We start from the raw sequence: 24,351 nt of genomic DNA on the forward strand, positions 1-24,351 counted from the left end.
TACCCAGCTCCTTCCTGAATTTGCCAGTATTTAAGCCGAGATTAAGTGAGACGGACTATGCCCTCGGGCATCAGAGTAGTACGTCCGCAAACGTTGGAAATCGTGTGCAAACCTTTGGAAATAGTCATTGCTGTTGTGGCTGTTTTTGCAAGATTTTTGTCTGTGACAGTACGGAGAAACTTGAAGTTTCGCAGTGCTTAACTTTGTTAATGCTAATGTCAGGTAGGACAAGCTCTGATGACGGTACGCAAAAGGTGAAGATGAAGGAATCGCACGAGGCGCCGAGGTCTCCACTGAAACTGTGTTAGCTAAGAGTAATTGAATAAAGCGCCTATTTTCCAAAGAGATACTTGGCGCGTTCTGAATACGAAACTCGACACAAAATATCTGAAAAGTTGGTAACTGACAATTACAACACAGCCAAACAAGTCGACGACATAAACTGCAACATATTTAGCATAAAAGTTTCTTTTGCACCGTATAACGTTTACAAGTTGATAATTTTTAGATATTATTAACAAAACGATACTTGGTTTATACAGTGATATATTTGCTTGGTAACAGTGGGATCGCTGTACTTTTCAGAACCAATATCCCAAATTATCTTTTTTTATCAACCCAACCTTGATCGAAATCTTTTCTTTAGGTAGGAAACCTTACAGAGTCACACTCATGCCATATGTTTAAAGGACTTGGCCTGGCTTCGAACACTTAGTTTTCCGAAATTCCTTATACCTGTAAGAGCGGTTTCTGAGAGATTGGAATGGAACAAGTTGCAGCAAGACTTTACACTCCGTTCTCATGTTGTTTCTCCATCACGTCGTCTTGTTTCTCCTTCTCCTCCCTCCTCCTCCAAAACAATCTCCAGATCAATAAATCCAAATATCATTGTCAAATAATAGGATAGGATACAAAAACGACAATCACACGATTCCTTCTTTTGATTGAAATAAGACAATACATTCTGAGTAAGGGACGAGATCATCAGCGTCAATTTTCGAGTATGAACTTGTCGCGACGGGGTCTCGGGTTCTCTGATGAAGAAGACTTTGTCTTACTTCTTGGCACTATAATAATAATAATAACGCATTTCTTATATAGCGCATCACATAGCACATCTCGATGTGCTTCACAGTAATATTATGAAATAAAGCAATTAATGAAACAGGTGAGTTTTAAGTAGTGACTTAAATTCGTTTTCATTTTTGACGGTTCTGATATGGTGTGGGAGAGAGTTCCACAGCGATGGTGATGCATACTTGAATGAACGATATCCATAAGTCTTAGTGCGAGTGACACGTGTACTGAGCTGCAATGTTGAACTAGAACGGAGGGTGCGTTGTGGCTCGTATACTTGAATAAGTTCACGGAGGTATGCTGGTGCTGAACCATGGATGCATTTGTGAGTGAGGAGTAGAATCTTGAAAACGATTCGCTCATTGACAGGTAGCCAGTGAAGGCTGTGAAGAATAGGAGTTATATGTTGCCTAGATGATGAACGGGTAACAAGTCTGGCGGCTGAATTCTGAATGCGCTGAATGCACTATTCCACCATGGAGCAAGGAAAGATCACATCACAGATTTCATTCCTCCAACGTAAGGTTGATATAATATGCGCCGGCCCCAAGGAGAGTCCTTGCCCTTTCTCTGCATGTAGTCTCTTATTTTAACATACATATACACGCAGTCTTCAAAGGATTCAGCCACGACATGACGATTGTCAAAAAAGGGGGAAGAAAACCGTACGCCACCAGGATGTTACACTAGCGGCCATTAGGCGACGTGCCGTCTACCGTCAAAGACGTAACACTTCCGATTTATCCGCTCCAAGCGGGGACAAAAGAGGGCGTATTTTCGAATGAAATTGACAGTCCTTTGGTATGAATCAGCAACTCACTGGGCAAGTTTATGCACGTTTGATGCGAAGCACGCTGAGTCCGCTCGACCAATTCTGTCTGGAGTGCATGGTCTTCGCGTGCACGCCGAATGCGTGCAAGAACCTGGTTGGAAACTTCGTACGTCCTGTCTTTCATTCGCCGGTGAGGGTGCACTTGCACTCATGGGGAATCACAGACATATAAACCAAAGATAGTATAGCGCTACGCGGCGCTATACTTGCTTTAATATAGATGCATAGACCGCCAGGTCCTAATCAAAACTACAGGCGAAGCCTAGAAACAGGAGGATAGTCGCGAGAAAAAAAGTTACTGATCTTTCATGAATAAATGCATGTAAGATGGTTACTATATTATCGCGGTAGTTATCACATTTCCCGATCGAAATCAAGATTGCTCGCTCACCTTCTTGAATTATCCTATCCTTGCTGTGTTTAACTCTTACTTTTAACTTGGTTCATAAAATTTTTCTTGTGGCTCAATTTATTTTCCTCTACGATAGCTTAGAAATCTGTGTTTGCACCGTATGCATGTGGAGGTGGAGTCTCTGTTATAGCAGTCTTGGTTTCAAGACGTTAGTGCTTGATAGAGGACACCGTGCATAGTGCATCCCCTCACGACTCATAATTAGACTGTGCGCCAGTGAGAGTAAGGGGCTTGTTAGGCCGTGTCCAAAACGGTTGTTTAGAGCTAGGTCTACGGAATTGAGGCATCTATGTGATCAGTAACACCTATGTAGAGCGTGTATTGGGTATGTACAGGGAAGGGGGTACCCCTCTGTCACATTTCGTGCTGGGTATAATCAAATAAGCTACTAGGCTAGAGGTCTGTCTGAGTCTGAATCATATAGTTAGCAAGGCACCCATCAGGAAACATCATACCGGCTTTGTAATTATTATTATTAATCATTTCTGGTTATGACACCATACACAATTTACCGTTGGAATCCCTTATGCCTCCAAGCGCTCTACCTATGTTTCTGAAAATCAATACATTTATTTGTAGGTCATCTGTTTGGGCATGTTTATCTTTTGTTAGACTTCAGCGATACCCTAAAACGTGTAAAAAAGAGCGGTTATTTCCAAGCATTCAATACAGATTCTCAAGGAGACCCAAAGCAATGAAGATCTAGCTACAAAGAAAAAAGTGCACCAATAAAGATAGGTCTAAATGGCAACCTACAAAGAATATATGACAGACTCTGCAGCGACCACTTTCCTGCTGAATGCATTCAAGTGCGATAGGGAGAGCGTTTCTGCGAAACGATGCTGTCCCATCCCTATTTGGAGACTATCCAGATTATTTGTAGCTGGTGATTACGCTTAAATTATGTAATGCAACTTCAAGTTTATGTAAGCATGGAATAAAGTTTGCGGTTTCACTGTTTTCCTTGTTTAACCGTCATCTTTTTTTTCAGCCAAATTACTGTCTCAAGCTTGGACTTAAACCGCTAATGAAGAAGGAATTCAAATGGCAATCCTTATTGACTGCAACAATGATCCGAAAGCTTCGTTTTCAACTGTGGTGCACTTTTAGCCATGTAATAGGCCGAAATATTTAAACTTCTGGGTGAATCGTCGTGACACGGCTAACTAAAATTCCCATAATATATACTCACACTTTATGCCGTGCAGAAAAGTTCAACATTCAATAAAATCACAGAATGTTATATAGCGTAGTGCTTGAGCAAACGTTCCTTGTACAGAATGAGATTTTACGGTATTAGTAAAAGGCTTAAGAAGAACTTTAAATTTGGCCCTCCGTTTCACATATTTTTTCTTTGTACATTTCCTTGTGTAAAAACAAAGGACAAGTAATAATTCATTTAAATTAGACCCACCGGCCCCATTTTTTTGTATTGCGATATTGGCCCATGTCATAACATACATTTACACGGATAACATTTTAAATATCAAATGGCAATATCAGCTGCATAAATGAATGCGAAAAGACAAAAAAAATTGTGCAATGTAGACTTTTTGTACAGTTTTTACCTTGACTGAATTTTCTTCATTGCGTTAATGTTTTGCCCATTGCGCGTCGCCATGTTCACGTGACTTTTTAGCGCGTCCATGCACAGCTAGAAAATTCTCTGCACAAGCAATGGCTCGTGCTCACGTACTTCCCATCTAGTTTTTGTTCTTCTGAATCTTCTATCAATGATTTGCCCATACTTTCAAAATCACGGTTACACACTCAAGACTATGCGTTTAAATGTCTGTGAAATAGACTAATCCCATCATAATTGCGGTGGCACCGCACTCACACGCACATTCTTCAGCCTGACGCGCGCGTACATTTGGCAAATCCGACAGCCTATTGGTCCAAGAGGCATGTAATGCGCGCGTACCGTCCGTCGGCGAACGTTGTACCCCCGCAGTAATGGTTTATTACATTTGCGCGCGCTGTAAAACGTAGGTCTGTATGAACCTTTAGACGGGTACCAGCAACATGGGCGGAAATTTCTAGTCACAGCCAAGGAGCAATTATTTCTGAAAGCTCAGCACAGCCTCCATCCTAAGTGAGATCGTGACACCGGCAAGTGCGGCGGAGTGGTGCAGGCTACCGGGTGCACATAATCAGTGACTTGAAAAGTGGCGGGACATGGTTAAAAGTGTGTGTATGTTGGGGGGTATATCTCCTCATATCCCCCGGGATCTCCACCCATGACCAGCAATAGGAGTCTATCACATCATGAAGCAGCCATACACGCCATGGTTAGGTAGTACAGTAATCCTGCACCTGGTCGTCAGTTGACGTAGTCTATGAATTTGGAGATGAAATGATGTCTCAGCCTCCGAGTATCCCTTAAATGCGTTGTAGGCTCTTCAAAATGATCCAATTACATCGCGCAAACATAAAGCAACTCTCATTGTTTGATGTTTTATATTTTGGGTCCAATCCGCATCCATAAATTAAACGGCACCTGTAATCTCTCCATTCATTTTGCTTAGATTCATGGCCACATCACCAACTGTTATCTCACAATTTGACCAATCCCGACTCTCAAACGTTAGGCTTATCTTCTCCTCCTTCCACCAACCTCGGCGCAACCACAACCCACATCACCTTATATCGTTACACAACTGTCTTATCTCCTTACACAACCAAACCCGTCATCTATGACGTCATTTCTGTTTGCTGCACCAGATCAAGACGCCTCTTTCCTACTTTCATTCCATGCCGGCTACGCCCTGGCTTGCGGAACTCGCAGAAAGTTCCAGCTGCTACTTAATGAACAGTGGCGACCCATGCAGGAGGGAGGGGGGGGTCGGTGCACCTGGGGGGGGGCTTGAGCCTCCGCCCTAATTGTTTTTCTCTCTGAATAAAAAACAAAGATACAACTAACATCTGTATCTTAAACTACTAGCTATGATATAGCCCCCCCAAAAAAACTTTAAATCTCAGTCCCCTGTGGTGCAAAGGGGAGGGCTGTGTGAGTATCGGGTAAATTCCTGTCCATCCCTTACGACAAATCCTGGGTGCGACAACAGGAATGCTCCTGAATTATATACATTAATTGTGTAGTACGTTCAAGTCGATTGTACAATCAGAGCTACGGCTGCATAATAAATATTTGTCATAAATATAAAAATTGGACATTTGTGACCTTTTATAGATATATATAGGTTCTTACCACTTAACAGTTTCAAAGACAAATTTAACGTTCGTACGAACTTCATTGAATACATTGCTGTTGTTCAAGCTATTAAGTGTTCCTTTCAACCTATACTTGTATCGGAGAATAGGACGGTGAACTGCCCTTTTATTCACTTCAAATTTTAAGCTCTTTTATGGGCAAAGAGGGGTTCCAAAAGATTCTACCAGACTTTTACTTCGAAGAAAGTAGCAAGGAAATATGTAGAGAAGCGGAAAACAAAGTACATATGGATTTTGATTTTGGCCAGTGGTCATTAGGTTTTAATGTACATGTACATGTACCTTTTACATGTACAACAGACACGAAATTAAGATGGTTTCAATTTCGTCTAATTCATAGAATTTTGAACACAAACTCGTTTCTACAGAGCTCTGGAAGTGCCATCCACCTTGTCAAGATCCTGACATATTTTATCTTAGGGGTGTAGTCCACTAATCCAGGCCCCATTGAAAACAGTGTAAAATCAGCATTGTTTGGGGCCATATAATAAGCGTGCCAACACCCCTGAGGCATCTGAAACACACGTTAAATTATTGTATGGTCCATAACCTTTTACTTTCTTTTCAATTTTCTGTGGGTTAACTTATTACATTTTGAGTTATTCCCTCAAAACAAAATTACCCCCAAAAAGTGATTTTTCCAAAGTCTGCTTGCAACCATTTTTCAAGTGACAATCCTAAACTTTCTCCGGCACTTAGGACTATTTTTCAACAGTATTTTTTAGCCATTCTGCTCTCAGATGAAAGCTCAAAGACCCAGGGAGTTGATTCTGGCAAAGATTTACACAATCTCACCGTTTTGGGGACAATACAATCTCCTTTTTCAAAAGATACTTGTGAGAACTAAATCAGTGAAAAGCCGCACACACAAATTTATCTTAATAAAATAATTTATTACCTATTTACAGTCCCGAGGTTCACCCTCTCGTAGTTTTGAACAGTTCCTCAAATGAGGATATTCATAAAAAAATGACGTCAGAGAATTGTTTTAAGGTTTAATTAAAAGAACTACATCAGACGCCAATAACACCAAACATCATGCTTTGGAGGTACAAGACAATAGAACTACAGTAGTAAATCAAGTCAATTAGCTTCAACAGCGAAATATTCCACGGTTGCAACACATGTAATTACCGGTAAGTGCACCAAAATTACTTCAAAAGCCACCAAGGCCACTTCCAAGTTTAGGAGAAAAGTATTCACCCGACACTAAGGGTAAACAATGCCACACAGGCTATAGTGCCACACAGGCTAAATAGTGCCATAAATAGTGCCACACAGGCTAAATAGTGCCATAAATAGTGTCACACAGGCTAAATTCTACAACCAAGCCTTTAATACAATATGACATAGCAGTTTATCTTGGTCTGCATGCAGGGTCACTTGACGGTCCGCTCAGGATGGGGAAAAGGTGTATAAGCTGACAAAGTATGGCAACCCCAAAGAGCACAAGGCCCTTAGCTTAAATTACTCTTGTTGGATTGGAGAGCCTGACCACTGGTGTTAATATAATTTACAGCAAGACAACTGACTGACTATGGGTAGCACATCTTCACTCTATATACGCCACTTTCCGTCACACTCCAGTGCACCAATGAAAAGACCACACCCTACTGAAAACATCCCAACTGCTTGTCCTTACCATTCAAATGCAAAGTCTACAATCTAGAGCCCCAAGCACCTTGTGTTAAATGCAAATCAATGACATCACACACTGAAATGAATATTTAAATCAAGCAACTTCTCTTGTTGCAGCCAAAATTGGGAAACTCAATAAAACTCCATATGAAAGGAAAATAATAGTTGTCATTTAAAAAAAATAAAATGGGCTGAGATGTGACTATACTGTGGGGGCACTTAAATGCTAATGAGCTGGCCAGAAATTCTCGCTTGAATTAGTGGACTGCACCCTTAGGACGACGACATATTACGGGCAACATGGCGACATCGTAAGATGTGGTATCGCAAGATGAAGACATCCTGGAATGGAGATGACAGCATCCCGATATAATGTATCATTGGATGGCGCTATTACAAAAGTAGGATGATGACATCTTGAGTTAAAGGGATGACGGCATCGTAAAAGTGATATGATGACATTATTTGTCAATGGCTGCCTTGACAAACCACCTCGAAAACAGGTGGCCTGAGATGGTAGTGTTTTTCAAAGTATTGTCCTCCTGTTGCCACACATATCAATTAGATTGATAAAACGTCATGATGTCTCAACGCCTGGCGCAAGTTGTGAAGTAGACATTACACTTGGTGGATGTCTCTGGATGATGACATCCTGAGCTAATGATTATCGCCATTATCTGAGGATGTCATGTCGTTATCCTATTTTAAGTAATGTCGCTGTTTTTAGTAAGCTTAGGCCTCTATGCCACAGGGGGTTCTGTTTATATGCTTTACAATACACTAATAATGCCATACTTGGACTTTGGAATAGAGAAATTGTGATGCTAATCGTATAACCAGAATTCTTAATTTATACAACCACAAGCTTTGGCAGTCATAAATTCTTTTAATATGCTGGAACATTTCTCTTTTTGTGCTACAAACAGAATATTCTTATGCCAGTTGCATTCACTCTGTTGATCTTGGAGCCCAAATTCATATCAAACAAAATGTTTTGTAGAAATGAAACTAGTGTACCACCAATTTTACCCTGACAGTGCAGAAAATTTCATTTGCAAGAATAACACTTTTAAAAGACAATTCGTCATGAAGGCCCTAAGTTTTGTAACTCCTTACACAACTCATTTATCGGCATGCTTATTCTTCCCTTATTTAGATCAAACTTAAACTTATTTTTATCGAGTGATAGTGAGCTCAGATTAATTCTCAACTGGTAACCGCCGTTCCCCATTTCCGTTGATTTGGAATACTTGACTTACATCTTCCGTGTCTATGTGTAATGTCTTACTCGACATCTTTCGTTTATAGACCTTATAATGAATTCATAATTACGAGTCGCATGCGCACAGACGGCCTTGTCGGCAAGAAGTTGTGAGCGGGAAATTGAAAGGTATAGGGGTGCGACTTTGATGATCATTTTCTCTCAGGTTTTCTGGCTTGGTTAATTTTTTTTCTTCAGAAAATCCCATCCAATCGATTTTGCTATTAGTTCCTAATCCTAGGATGATTTCTGGTGCTCTGCAAAATACTTTATAACCGTGATTATGCACCCATTCGTTTCTATACATGTGTAACCCTACTTTCTGCACATGAGAAATCTGACGAACTAGATCTTTTTATCTTTTGGAATCTGCACTTTTTTTTTACAATCCCAAACACAACTGGGTACCATTTCTTCGGTTTTACTCCAAGCTATGCCCAGGTTCAATGGTAAGCTATATACGTACAGTACATGTTTATGTATATTGAGGGTGCATTCCACTAATTCAAGTGAGAATTTCTGATCAGCTCATCCCATTAGAAGCGTCCCCGGCAGTATCCTTTGAAAAAGGCCCGGGAGATTGTTTGACCCTCAAAAGGTGAGATTGTGTAAATCGTTGCCACAAATGAACTTCCTGGGTCTTTCATATGACAGCAGAATGGCTAAAAAACTACGGTTTAAATGGTCGTATATAAGTGCCCAAGAAAGTTGAGGGTTGCCACTGTAATCAGACTTCGGAAAAAAATCACTCTTTTTTTGGGGGGGGGCGGGGTGATTTTGTTTTTACGGGAATAATTACAAATGTAATTGGTTAACCCACAAAAAATGGAAGAGAAATTGAAAGATTAGGGACCAAACAGTAATTTAATTTGTGTTTCAGAAATATTAGGGATGTTGGCATGCATGTTATTGGGCCGTGAACAGTGCTGATTTTACACTGTTTTCAATGGGGCTTGAATTACTGGACTGTACCCTTGACTATCAGTACGTGTTTAGAAATGCACAGGTTGGCTCAAGAACACTAACGATGTGGTTTATACATGTATGTGTATGTACTACCAAGGGGGCCATAGGCCTACTAAAAACAGCGATCTCGTGCGCACAGGAAGAATCACGATTATAAAGTCTTTTTACAGAGCACTAAAATTCCGCTTAAATTAGAAACTAATAGCAAACACGATTTAATGGGATTTTCCGAAGACAAAACTGAACCAAGCCGGAAAATCTGAGAGAAAATTGATGCACACCTGTACCTTTTCAATGGACCGCTCGCACTACTTGCCGCTAAGGCCTTCTGTGCACTAGCGTGCATAATGATTTATTAGTGAAATGGGCTTTCCACGTCCACGTAAATGTAACCAAGTTCTGACACAAAAAGCAATATAATAATGCATTTCAGTTATATGAGACCTAACGTATAATATACATGTATGAATTCTAATTTACTGAGATCATAAGATGTGGTAAAGGGAGAATTTTTTAAAAAAATCTTTTAGTGCCTTTAAAGGGGTGAGGCAACATTCTTGGAGCTCTCATATGAAAACTACCGGAAAATCGCCTTGCCTTTCTATCTGTGCTAAAAAAACTTGTTTAGAGTCTTGTCGATCCGCCCTTGACAATGATCCGAGACAGCGCAGCGCAATTGGAAGGTGCAAATAGACCGATCGCGCGTGCGCCCTCAACACCGCTATATCCCAGAATGCAATTGCATAATGGCGGGCGACTGTAGGTCATGACATTGGCATGAATTTGGATAACGTGAAACTAGAACTAACGTTAGAGATGCTAGAACTCCTACCGCGAATTTCAATCAAATGAAATATCGTTGTGCTTATTAATCTTCATCCTATAAAGTGAATGGAAAATGGAAAGTTGTGATACATGCCGTGAGGTATTCCGCCTTGTCTCCTCGTGTAAGTGACTAACGAATAACGTTAGGCTGGCCTGGTTAGCCATGCTGCAGTGCCAGTCATTGCCAGTGCCCAGTAGTGCTGGGCCTACTGCTAGTAAAAGTAGGCCTAGTACTAAGTAGGCGAGTAGGCCTAGTCATACTACACGTAGTTAGGCATTTTACAGTCACTTCGCCCCTTTTCAACTTCGCCTCTTCCCTACTTCAGTACCATGCTTGTCAACTCGTACTCACCAACGTGACCAACTCATATGCCAACACCATGTCGTACACATGGTAGGCGTTAGGCCTAGTGGGAAAGCCTATTGGTACAGTTCAGATTGACCGGTTCCGCAAACAGAAACAGTCCAGAGTGCCTGACACCTCAAAAACTAAGTTCCATGGAAAGTTTTCTGGAAATTATCCAACTATTTAACAACTTTGGGCAGTCATTTAAAAGATGAATGCGTGAGTGAGCTTTATTGGCACGTTTGGTGGGTGGAAGTTTGCCCGGTTTCACAAACAGTTGCTGGTTCTGCTAAACATGTCATTTGTACAGTAGCCTAGGTCTTGTTTTTCTGACACACAACGATTTGCACCACACGCACACTGAAAGCACGCACTGTACAATACATGTAATCTAAAACCATGAAAACTCGTTCACAGAACTGGCCAAAAATTTGTAGTCACTTTGTATTCAAAACATACATTTGAAAATGGACAGATCTCATATTTTCACAGTGGGATAATTGATAATTTCCGATAGCAGAACGGACTTTGGTTGGAAAAAAAATTACCGTGATAATCATTTCAAAGAGCCACAAATGCAACATCGCACAGAATGCACACGTGCTGCTGTTGTCAACCACAATCAGTGAAAACTGATCATTGCCAGTTTTCTTAATTTACGGCAGAGCTTGTGTAATCAAAATTCTTTTTCTGCAAGATCTTCAAGTAAACTCTTACAGAGAAGTATGAAGCAAGTCCTGAGCAATTTTGTCGTTCTGTAAATAAAGCCCTTTTTCTTTAAATTGTGGAAATGGCTAAATTGCGAACTGGACAATTAACTGTTCTTGTGCCAACTCGTACACCTACCAACTTCTACGTTGACCAACTCGTATGCCAACAAACTCATATGCCGTGTAGTTGCATGCTTAATTTAGTTTATACAAGTGCGATCATGTACTAGGAATAAGTTCGGCTATCTGGAAATATACAAAAAAATTGAGACTGAAAGCTTTTTTGATGCACAAGATACATGTACATATGAAGCGATAGGTTCAGAGAAAAATGTACAATATAGGCTTTTTTTTTCTAAAGGACCTGGACCAATGAAAAAACCAAAACTAGCATTTTGAATTAATTTTGTTTTTTAATCTTTTCTTGAGATTTTTTGGCTGATATTATTTCAACTAGGCCTATCACTTTTTTTCGAGAGCTTTGTTGAGAACAGAATATTTTGTTCAACAAGAAGTTCACAAATGTTTCACATTTCAAGCTGAGCTTGTCTGAGGATGTAGTTCTGAAGAACATTACAAAGGAAGTAGATTTTCATTTCAACTGATCAGGAACATAATGAATCTGGAACTAGGAAAATGACTTCTTGAAACCATTGCTCAACAAGTCTCTGATATATGTGTTGTATGAATATAGGATTTTGATCAGCCATTAAAGAAACAAATGCCCCTCAAGTACATGACAGTGCATTTTGAAAGTAGTTCTCAAGAAGTCTCTTTCCTGTTCACAAGTTGACGAGTTGGTTGGTGTACGAATTGGTCAGTATACGAATTGGCTTGCGTACAAGTTAACCTGTTCCCTCCCTACTTCGCCCCATTTCCACTTCACCATGTTGCCACTTTGCCCCAAACTTTATCGTCTTTTGTTTTAGTTTGCCAATGAAAATCCTGACTGTATGTCATGTATGTAGGTATCAGGTGTCTAGGCCAGTGGCAAAGTGTGGAGTCTAGCCGGCCAACTGCAGTAAAGTCATCACTGTTCCTCGCCGTAAGGAGTGAAGTTATGCTAAACAGAGTTGCTAATGTACTCGCTTAGATTCACCAAAATATGGTTATCAAAACTTTATAGAGTTATACTGTGACTCTTGATAGATATTTGTACAGTTTACATGTACATATACAGTAAGTGTATATGCGCTGTTCCTAGGCCCATGTGTATAACATTTGTGTTAACATGTATCTCCCATACTGGTCAGACAATTTTTTTTTTTGGGTTTAGCTACCTTTGAAAGTCAAGTCTGTTAGGAAGCAGATTTACAAAATTAAGTGGGCTGGTTCAAACTCTGAAATGTCTTAAATCAATGAAATGATTAAAATAAAGAAGATGTATACGGGGATTCGTAGAAGACTACTGATGAAAGTTAAAAGGAATGGTACCGTTTCTTTGATAATACCAATTTTAGTATCAAATCCATTGTCACAATGCTGTCAATCTACGCCGCCTATAAAAAAGGTGCCTTATTTGTCATTCAGTATTTTCCAAGCAATCAAGCACAGCTGGGGTGAAGTGGCAGTGGGATGAAGTGGGAATCGGGCTAAGTGGCAATGGGGCGAAGTGGCTCTTGGCAAAGTGACATGGGGCAGCATGGAAATGAGGTGAAGTGACCGACACCTAGTTAGGCTTAACATGTCTAACCATGCTGATTGGCCTTGTAGTTGTATATTAATGTTCCTGACATTCATGAACGTTAGTTCTCATTTGTATCCTTCATTTGCTGTTCTGGTAATCTTTTTTTTGTTGTTGATGTTTTTAAGAGTAAAACCCCTAACATTATGCCTAAGTTTGGTAAAAGTTCTAGGAAGGAATTCCATCATGTCCATGGGCGTAGGCTATGGACATGATAGAGGTCACTAATATTTTTTAGAGTGACAAATTGCTGGCTTTGCCATTATTTCTCTCTTGCATTTGTATTTCCAGAGATGGAAACAAATGTGGCAGCACTGATTTCAGTGAATGAGAAATTGCACCTGGTTGGAAACTTGATGCAAAATGCCTACATGTTGGAGGAACATGCTCAAAACAAAAACTTACATGTTACCTTCCACTGAGAACAGACAAAGTAGCATTGAAAAACACAAGGAAAATAAGGACTTGTTGAAAAAAATGCAGGGATTTCCTTGTTACTTATGTCTTACCGCTAAGGGGGCATTATTGGCCTAAAAAGTTGTGAGATGGGCTGTGCTGCATTTGAGTGGGCTAAGAAACCCTGGAAGACCCTCACCCAGTCTTGGACCCAATGTTCACTATTATTCAGCGTCTACAATTGGAATGGAACTTATAAATTTTACAATTTTTCTGTTAAGCGTGTGGAAGAAGTGAAATTTATCTTGCTGAAACTGTGTGGCACCTATTAAAGTCTCTCTTTCCTTAGATTATATGAATGTACACGTATCTTGATGATTCAAGGCCATTTGGGAGGTGGAATGCTTTTTCAGATTCTTTTTTTGGGGGGGATAGAATTTTGATTAGTTTAGTCACCTGGTATGTTACGTGTATTAGTAAGAATGTGGAACAACTTTCGAATTTCAGACATTGAAACATGTGGAGCTGGTGAAAAATTTGAAGTCAAGAAGAAAGATGTTTGGATCCTGCTTGACTTCTCACAAATATGGAGTCAGAGGTAAGTTTGAATTTAACATAATACAACCTCATTCTGTATTTAAGTTATACATGTACACTGTATGTTATGTACACATTTACATGTATATGTAGGATGTCATGTCCTGGTGGCTTAAGTTCCTCCCTTGGAGCTCAATTGTCATGACAGAGAGTTAGTAATTGTCATGCTGAGTGGTTTTGCCTTGTATGAAAATATGAAAGATCACACTAAAGACTGTTTTCTGTCTTGGTATTGTCATGGTATGTTCAGAATGTATACTTAAATAGGCCCATACTTTAGTGAATTCACTAGTATTCAAGCGTCACATCATGATGATAAATGTACTGCGCAGTAGCATGTATCTTTAACATTCATCAGTTTTGTTTTTGTTTGTGTCACAGTGTAGCAATGGGTATACCACATAGAGTGATCACATGACCTCAGTCCCAAATCTTCCCCCTTAGCAGACGTGGTAGTGTGGTATTACATGAAAGTTTCCCCAAGAAAGGTGAAAGCTGGAATGGGGAGGGGGGTCAAAGTAAGAAGAATCAAGCAACGTGGCATGAAGTGGAAAAAAGTGTTTCTCTTTATATGTATTCATTAATTTTTTGGGTGTGGAGGCGTTGCCTCTTGGAAAAGGAAAGGTCAAAGGTATATGTAAAGATCGCTGTAGTACTAATAGATCAGGGTTGTTTCTGCTTGAGTTACATTATATTTAGGGAATAAAGGATGATGGGGATGGAGTAAAACTAGTATGTATAAAAGCTTGCTTGAGACCCTGGAGATGATAATGGATATGGACAGAGCCAAAGGTAAGGTCCATTATTGTTCCAAGGCATCCAGCTGATTTTAAACATATGAGTTCAAAACCAACTCATTACACTTTTATTCCCATTCATAAATGCTGTTTGGGTGAAAAGTAAACAAAAAATTTTGAATTCACATTTTTCAAATGATGTAATTCATTAGTTGTAGGTTTTGTTTTGTGAAACATCCCTTTAGCCATATCTAAAAGTATGGTATGTGCCTTGTCCCCTTGAATTAAAATGTATGTGGAAATTGGAGCATGCTTTGCAGTGTGAGGCAGAATCTAACTTAGCCGGTGCAGAATGAAATTCGGACTGCATGAAATGTGGACTCAGTTTTTGTGTTATCTATGTCAGTACAAGGATCATGATTGTCGTGTGTGAGAGTTAAGAGACCATAAAATAGGTGACCAAATATCATTTAAATCTGGGAATATCTTTAAAACCAGTCAGTACTGGTACCCGGTACCTTTATTATTTGATAAAATCTCGCATATGAAGGGTATTTGAGCAGCAGCGGATTACACGAATTATGATGCAATGGTGTAATGTCAGTCACAACACGTATTATTGTGTACATTGTGGCGGCCCAACAAATTCATAAAGAGTGATTTCACAAAATTTTGTACTGCATAAGTTGGCGACTTCCGCAACAATTATAGCATTACTTACACAGTCACTTTTAGGTGGCATAACTTGCACTAAACGAAGCGAAAAGGAATGATTTGAAGAACTCATATTCAGTTAAGGTTCACCATCACTGAACTTATCAAGGCTTGTACAAGAAATGTACAAGTTTGTTTTAGAAGGTAATGAAAAATCTGTTTGGCTGTGAGGAACTGTGAGACTTTCTGTCCAGTTCTGACAAAGAGATGAAAACTTTTTCCAAATGGCGGGTGGATGTAACTCAACGGCTGTTTAATGACTCTTGTTATGTTGGAGAGGAACAGCCATCGTAAAGTGGTTTTTGTCCTCGTCAGAGAAAGATAATGTCATTAAAGTGCAACGTACCGGTAGCCAAGCAACTTTTGTTGAAATGGAACATTAGTACATGTATATTGTGCAGCTACGGCACAAATTAGTGGCGCAAGGCTTACACATGGTTCTGACTTTTATGCCACGTTTTGTGAAATAGGCTGCAGCAGGAATGGGTAAACTTTAGTATTTGTGAATTGATGTTACTAAGCATGTTTGAATAAGGGAGCCAATACTGTATGTGCTTTGCTTGTCTTACCGAATCAGCAGAGTCAAAGTTGAGGAAATTATTGGTGTATAGTCCCATTCATAAGTACTTTCTGATGCAGAAAGTCCAGAATTCAAAACATGTTGAACAAATTCAACTTTCCAACAATTTTGTTCAACATTTTTTCAAACACCCTTCCAGCCATATTATGGTATGTGTCTCTCATAGTTGTAAACAATCTTCCTACATGGGGATTGGTGCATGCATGTCACCTACTGTGCTAGGTGGCACAGAATAGGATGAGCCAGTGGAGTGTGTATTTAGGACTCTCATGAGTAGTATTGGGCAGACACAAGTGAAGATCGTGAATGCTCAACCAATACAAGGTAAAGCGACCAGATTTCGTAGGAGTCTAAGTTTTATGTGACATCAGAAAAGTGTTGAAGATCAGCTTGGTGGTACTGTATTAACTGTTTAAGACTGGTCATGTGATGGCCTCTTAACCAATGGGAATGGCTATAGCAACTGCCAAACTGTCTCAAGTAAATAGATTAGAATGGAAATTGAAGTGAAGATTTATATACATAACAGAAGAAAAATTGTTATAGTCTAAAAGCTGATCAAAGGCTGAGGTGATGTGTGTATGATTGTTGTCTGGAACTACCTGTGAATGATCAAAGGTTAAGGTTTCATGGATATGTGTACATTTATTATTGGCAGAATTACATCTTCATTTTGTGTACAGGCAGTGTAGTTGTCTCTTCAAGGACTACAAGAACTTTGAGAGACTCAACAGTCTTGTTCAGCTTATTTTGCGCTTTGCCATCAACATCATCGCTAACCCCCAACATCCTCTTGGGGGGATACTGGTGACAGGGAGGGTACAAGACAAGGAAGTGTCTGTCCAGGACTCTGTGGAGATGCCAAAAGATGACACCGTGAAAGATGAAGATACAAGACAGAGGGACGGAGGAAGAAGAATCAAAGAATCTGTCCTCCCCTGGGCACCAGGAATTGTCTGAGGAATCTCCTGTGGAGTCAACAGATGCAAAGAGCGCTTCAGATGAAGAGAGTATCTCTGTCCACAAAAAAGAAGAAGCCAGTAACGATGGTGGAAGCTCTACAAGGAAGGAAAGACAAGAGGATAAAGGAACTTCTGAAACTAAGGAGGCACATACTGAGGTGTGGAATTTGGAGGAGGAAGAAAAGTTACTTCAGTTTGTGGCTAAAGTATTCCAAATGAACTTCCCCATGTATGCAGCACACAAGCAGTATTACCATGGCTTGGCAGAGGTAAGACTTTGGCTCACATAATCTGTATAAATTCATGAATTTTTGTTAATCACATCTTTGGGACTGTTTCTCATGGACAAGTTAACACGTACTGGTACATTTGCATTTAGACGGTACAAACACAAGCATGCATGCATGCAAAATATTTTCAGCTCATGCACATGCACATATTACATGTGTGTGTACATGTATCATTGCTTTAAGAAAATCCTTATACATGAAACAGAAAGGCACTCGTCCTTGGAGCTGCCAGAGATCCCCTTCAGCCCAAGAGCATTTTCCGTTATAATTATTCTCAGACGTCATTACTTTGTTATCCTTGGTAACATTTTGCTATTTACTACTGATGTTTTATGTCCTACTAGAAGGTAAAGCACATTATGATGTACTTAATTGTTTGTTTCCTTTCCTCCCCAGCAGGAAACATCTTGTCAAGAGGCAGAGGCCTTAGGCAATTACTGTGACATGAACGTAAGTTGTACATGCGTACACGTAGTAGAACACATTATCGAGGCAGACACCATCCTGGATTGAAACCTTTTGACTAGAAACTGTCATTCCCCACCAAAAAAATTTTCACCGATTGATTAAAGTTTAGTAAAGTTTAGTAGGTTTAGTACATGTACACCACATACCCTCACAATAAGGCAGGTAAAATTTCATTGTGTCTATGGGTTTTTGCATTTTTTAATTTCTCAGTTCTCCTTTCTTTTGTGTTATGCTGTGTAATGAAGTCCATCTGTGCAATTGTTGCTAGGCTGATGTGCGACACAATATGCACATTTTACCACTGTACACCATGCATCTTGACCTTGCAACTCATACTGAGATGTTTTAAGTCTGTACCCATCACATTGCCAACAAAGAAGCGCATGTACACGTACATTTCATCTAAAATCATTCAATCTTGCTTACTGTAATTATTTGTGTAGCAAAACAATGAATATTAATTTGGAACCCTGCTTTTCACCCCTGTGAAGCGCTGTGTGTTGTGTGTGCAGTGTGATGGAAACATACGCTGTGATGTTTGCATGGTACACTTGCTCCTGTCTGTAATGTAGCACAAAATCTTGGAGCTGGTGACCTCTGCCTAGACATGAAGTACATGTGAATCCTGAACACCCATGAAATGAATCAAACTATAAGGAAAGATGCCCACTAGACTAGATTAAATATGCGCATATTTACATGTGTACATGTTCATGTATTTTTCAATTTCATGCATTTATTTGGCGACTCAGTGTTTGTGTGTTAACGGTCACATTAATGTGTTTTTCCTTTGGACACAACACTGCTTCACGAATACCCATGCTGGAACTGAAAGCATTTTTGGTTGTTCTTGAAACCAGATATTTGAGCATTGTTGACCAAAAAATGCTCTAAAGGTTTAGGAAAGGTTCACTCTGGTGCAGTTCTGTGGTGGTGGTCAAATATTTTGGACACTTAAAACAGTGATGATTATTGGACTTTTAATCATAAAGTAAATTTCATTCTGCTAGTTGTTGGATTTTCGTTCTGCTAGGTATTAGCTACTTGGTACATGTATATTGATTTAATTAAAAAAATGACCCATCCAGCATTATTGTTCTTGTAAAAACTGACTAAAAACACCGTGGTGACAGTCAGAGAAAGTTCAGTTTAGAGAAAGTTTATTCTTGAGTACCCATTTTCGCATCAAACCTGTCTTTTCCCTGTGTCATGTGTGTGTAGTTCATCAGACCCTTGGTCATTAGACAACATGTTTTAGTCTGATGGTGACAGAGAAAGCATTAATTATATTGTTGTTGAACGTACATTTATTGTTGTTAGATGCACCGCACACTTCAGAAATTACATTACAAAATAGAACGCAGAAGATGCATACATGTACTCCTACTCACAGTTAGATAAAACAGGTTCAAAAAGTGTATTGCAGACAGAAATTCACAGCAGCGTAACTTTTTATTGATAAAACAAGGTGTCTAGAAAGGTCCAAAATGACCACCAAAAATACATGAGTTTCCTCACTAAAGAGACTTTTTGAACAAAAACCTCCCGCACTTGTGTTGTGGAAAACTGTAATTAATTATTATGAAATTCCTTCTTTTTAAAAAAATGTAATGGCCCTCGTATTTGTTGTTCATGTACCCTTAGCTGTATAGTCAAAACTATGGGAGGGGATGGAGGCCTAGGTTTACCCCGGCAAAATGTGGTGGATTGTGATGTCAAGGTTCCCCCTTTTCTGTGTGGCGACAATGTTAAGTTTCTGTGAGCACTTTCAGCATGTTAAGGTACCATGATTGTGATTTTAAGCAGTGACATCAATTCTCTAAGCATCCGGATTGGACTTGATTGTGGAATTCTTTCACTCAACCATGGCAGTTTTTATAAGTTCAAGGGAACATGGCTTGTGTGTGTGTGTGTGTATGTTACACGTAATTTTGGCAAAAAGATTCAATCAACAGTAACAGTAACAAAACATAATCTCTCTTTTGTGATCACCAAAAGAAATATTTTGTCCAATATGACTGTGCAATGGTTATCCTCAAACTGTACCTTTCAACTAAGTAACTCCCCTGTCCTTTTGTTCATTCCACTTAAAAAGATTCATAATTGAAATGTGAGAGACTTTTGGCTGTTTTCTTGTACCTCTGAAAGGAAACTTTTGTCTACATCGTGGATTTTTATCAAGCAAATAGAAAATTCTAGGTTTAAAAATACTTGCCGGCTTAGTGTGGGTAAAACAGCATCGCACAGCATGCATTGGAACAATGGGTACTTTTTTGTTAGTTGATTTTTCAGCTCTGTTTTTTATTGCTTCCAATGTCTAATTGTGCATAAAATCTTCCAATTTGTTGGCCAAGTCTAACCCTAAGCCCCTAGGCCTTTTTACTGGGAACCATTCTGAATCCTCCAAAATCCTCCGATTTTCAACATGAAAAAATTGCATTCAGCCCAAATCCTTCAAAATCCTCCAACATTTCTTGAAAATGTCATTTGGAGATGTGTCTGACTGCCCAAATCCTTCAAAATCCTCCGGCAATTCTTGTCATTAATGTTGAGGCAGTGAGGATGGTGCTCTTGAGCTGTGCAGTCGATTCAAAAGAAATATCGGGCTGAGTTTGTGCTTAGCTAAGCACAAACAACACAAGGTCTAATCAACAACCTTCACCCGTGGCATCCTTCAAAATCAGCCATGCACTTTTGCCATACACCATGAATCCTCCAATTCCTCCACTTTGCAGAAAAGGATTTTGGAGGATTTGGGAGGGTTAGGGTTTAATGTATGGCCTTCACTTCATTCTTCAAGATTCAAACAAATCTGTCAAATATACCAGTACTTCTAAAGCACATGCAGTTGACAGGATGGGTACACACCAGCTGGTTTTTGGTTCATGTTAAAAGTTGGATGTATTTCTCTTGTTTAACTGCAGGATCTGGATGTACCAATCCACCTACTTCGTAATGTCTGCTTTTTCTGTGATAGTAATGGTCTGGCTGTCATGCGTCAGTGTTTTGAGACAGCCACTCCTGACTCTCTGCCATTCTCCCTTGCCCATGCAATAATTGCAATAGTTGCAAATGTAAGTTGCTGCTTAAGTGTGTTTGATATTACCGGTAGATTAGGAAGTTTTTGTCTCTGTGAATTTAATATGTTGTATATTATATAAATGTTTGTGTTACACCTTCCCTTGGTTAAACCTACTTATTAACCTAAACCCTATATGCATTTTTTGTTAGCTTCGACTCTGGTTACACCTGCATGCAGTCATGCAGTTTGTCGCTCCATTGAGAACACATGTTATCAGGTAGGCTGTGGTGGTTCATTCATTTGTTTTTTTTTTCTGACTTCAGTAGTGCCAACTTTAGTTTAAATACATGTGTAGATGGAATTCTCAAGTGCAGTCTTCATTTGCAACATCAAATACATTAAGGGAGTTAAAACAATCATGTTTTCAAATACAGATTGAAGGCGATGACTCGTACAGGTAGTCAATCTTCAAAATATTTGTGTGTTTTTTCATTTTTTAGGGGTAAAGTTAACCTGTTTCAAGAATTACTTGTGCCAAAGTGCATGTCAGTATTCATCAGGGTTTTCAGAAAGAGACAAATTAACCCCAAATCATGTGTTTTTTCAACTAGGCTATGCAATGCTAACAACTTGGTGTTATCATTTCTTACCAAATCTACTGAAATTAGCCAAATCAAAATGATCTCTGTGGCGCAAAATTCAACTAAACCGCATTTTTCATTTTCAAGAGACAAATTCGTCTTCCGTAGATATAACATTGGGAAAAAAGGGCAAAACTCATTTCACAGTTTCCACAAAGAAACAAATTTGACTCCGGAAATGTATACAAATGTAACAGTTTTGTATCTGGCAAGTGCTTTGGAAAAATGTGTACACTGTTAGCAGTTTTCATGAAGAGACAAAAAGTCACACAAATTTTAGAGTTCTCACAAACAGACAAATGTGTTTATTTACAAAATAAACAATTTTGATAGACTTCTATAGATATTATTTTGTACTTTCGTGTCATTTAAGATGCCTTCTTTCATGGAGTTGCATTGGTAAAGTAAAAGGAATGCTAAATACTTGAAAAATCAGCACGTGAAAACAAGACTAACTTCAAACGTGATTTTCTTGAAACCTAGGTTTTGTTCTCTGGTGAGACTTTCATGTCCTCGTGAAAACTGTAACAATATTTTGTACCATATACAGATGCCTTACATTGTTACACCTGCATTTGTCATTGATTTTTGATGTGTTCCTGTCTGTATGTTGGGGAGTCATTGTTTCCATTGATTATAATACACTATGGGTTGTTTTACAGTTAGTAATATGTTTGTGTCGGCATAAAGTTTTTAGGACAGGGCAAAATATTCTTTAATTAGATTAACTTTTGTATTTTAAGCCATGATGTTTCAGCATTGCTGGTAGTCAGTATGTGCTAGTGTCAATTGCCAATTCTGAAATTAAGTTTCCTTTAGCGGTATTTGCTTTTGTCTCAAACAGCTTACTGTATTCAACAGTTATATGTTGATCATCTTGTCCAAAGAAATTGGTTTTTCCTTATGAGTTCATGCTTTGTGTGGTCTTATCATAACAGATATTTGTGCCGGCTGCCGGACAAGGAGTTACGACGTGCTAGTGCCCGCAGCATGGCTGATATGATGTGGAGTGCCATCAAGGAGCCCATGGAGGCACCATTGTCCTTTGATAGAGACAGCCTAGAGTTGGCCCTTAAGTACTTCATGTCATCTACACTGACTATGAGGCTGGCTGGTTTGAGCCAAATCACGGTACTTGATTGGAAAGTGTTACTGATTTGAAGCTGTTACGTATATGTATTGTTATACAACTCATAAACTTCAGTGTTCAGCATAATGGTGCATCTTAAGTGAAGTTTCCTTAGAATGGATCATATATTTAGATACATCTTGTCTTTGTCTAGATTGTGTATATATTTTTACCCTTATCCTCTCAGATCTTTCAAAATCTTCCAGGAGGGTTTGGAGGATTTTGAAGGATAGAGCAGGGTCAAGCATATTCGCTGTGATATGTGGCTTGGTTTCCTTTATGCAGTGGAGGAATTAGGAAGTTTCTGGAGATGTCTTTTAAAAAACAACTTCGGAGTTGGATTTCAAATTATTGTCAAAATGAAATGCCTTATTTTTGACTTTATACACACTACATATTTTTGCAAGATACAGTACAGTGCAATTGAAAGTTAACCTCAAAAGTGGGACAATTTTTAAATTTTTTTCCCTTCCAAGAAAATGAATATTCATTTCACAAATTGTGAAAAATTTTCCCCTCAGTGCGAAAAATGTGCACACCTTATGTTGACAAGTGGGAAAATGTTCACACCCTTTTTTCACAGTTAGGAAAAATTTTCACACCTGTTTTTCACACATGTGAAAACTTTTCACAGGTGCGAAAGCTTTTCACAAGTTGGAAAACTTCACTAAGCCTGTTCGATATTTAGTTCTTTTCATATCGGGATATCATGAAAAAGCATCCCGATACTTGATATTATCGTCATTTTCCATTCATTAAATAAACACGACCAAACTCAACATTATGTCTCAAGAGCCACATGTATGTACATGTAGGCCCATGTATTATCTCTACATTTAGAACTCTTATATGCTGGTGGAAAGCAAATTTCAAGATGGAAATTGTGGACATCATATATCATATCATGGCACCATACCGAAAAAGCCATTTCCTTGCACGCATTAGTGGTAAAGTTCGCTCAATAAGGTAACCCCCAAAATGGACAGAGCACATGCGTGTTACTAGAGGGGCTTCTGGTATTGACACCCTCGCCTCATTTCTAAGTCGTCTTTTATTTCTCATAAGTCGGCATGTTTCACTTGGTCCCTTTTCTACAAGACCACAAAAAATCCTTCTTGTAAGTCAGCAATAAAAATGTTGCCCTTCGGTATCGGTTTCCTTCGCCGTGGTCGCCTAGAAACGTTAAGTGACAAGCCCCACACGGCTCGACTGATGCATGCATGTGGTTGAGTACATCAATACCAGGGACCCCTCTGCGCTCTGTCCATTTTGGGGTTCGCCTTATTGAATAAACTTAACATGTAGTCTGACGTAGCTGGAGTTTACTGTACAACACATGACACGTGCCTACAGTCTGACGTAGCTGGAGTTTACTGTACAATACATGACACGTGCTACAGTCTGACGTAGCTGGAGTTTACTGTACAATACATGACATGTGCCTACAGTCTGACGCAGCTGGAGTTTACTGTACAATACATGACACATGCCTCCAGTCTGACGTAGCTGGAGTTTACTGTACAATACATTACACATGCGTACAGTCTGTTGGTTTGGTTCTGCTCCCTAATACTTGTAAGACCCTTGCAGCTGCTGGGGCCAACAGTGACTTTGTGGTTTGAGGTTTTCAATGGAGTATTTGTGTGGCCTAAATGCAGTAATGCGGGGCTCAACACGCGGTGCATTGACGTCCCTATGTGCATGTACAGTACATCTTTAATTTTCGGCATATCGATTTGCACGATATCCCGATATGTGTTTTTACAAATGATATGATTTCCGATATCAGCATCATATCGAAATATCATGAAATATCGTCATATCGAACAG

General features: G+C 39.3%; 1 protein-coding gene across 1 annotated transcript in view; it reads left to right on the forward strand.

Moving 5' to 3' along the window:
• The first annotated feature begins 10,163 nt into the window (after nucleotides 1-10,163).
• The window catches only part of LOC147800454 (ubiquitin carboxyl-terminal hydrolase 34-like), a 63,409-nt gene continuing 49,221 nt past the window's right edge, over nucleotides 10,164-24,351 (forward strand). Inside the window, 8 exon segments of the mRNA XM_087140882.1 lie at nucleotides 10,164-10,367; nucleotides 13,889-13,979; nucleotides 16,693-16,914; nucleotides 16,916-17,240; nucleotides 17,658-17,711; nucleotides 20,654-20,803; nucleotides 20,961-21,028; nucleotides 22,331-22,523. Coding sequence (XP_086997008.1) covers nucleotides 10,319-10,367; nucleotides 13,889-13,979; nucleotides 16,693-16,914; nucleotides 16,916-17,240; nucleotides 17,658-17,711; nucleotides 20,654-20,803; nucleotides 20,961-21,028; nucleotides 22,331-22,523 — 1,152 coding nt within the window. The 5' untranslated portion in view covers nucleotides 10,164-10,318.

This window comes from Acanthaster planci, linkage group LG01 (assembly GCF_054643075.1).
Source record: "Acanthaster planci isolate LZ-2023a linkage group LG01, COTS_SCS, whole genome shotgun sequence".
NCBI classification, from domain to species: Eukaryota; Metazoa; Echinodermata; class Asteroidea; order Valvatida; family Acanthasteridae; genus Acanthaster; species Acanthaster planci.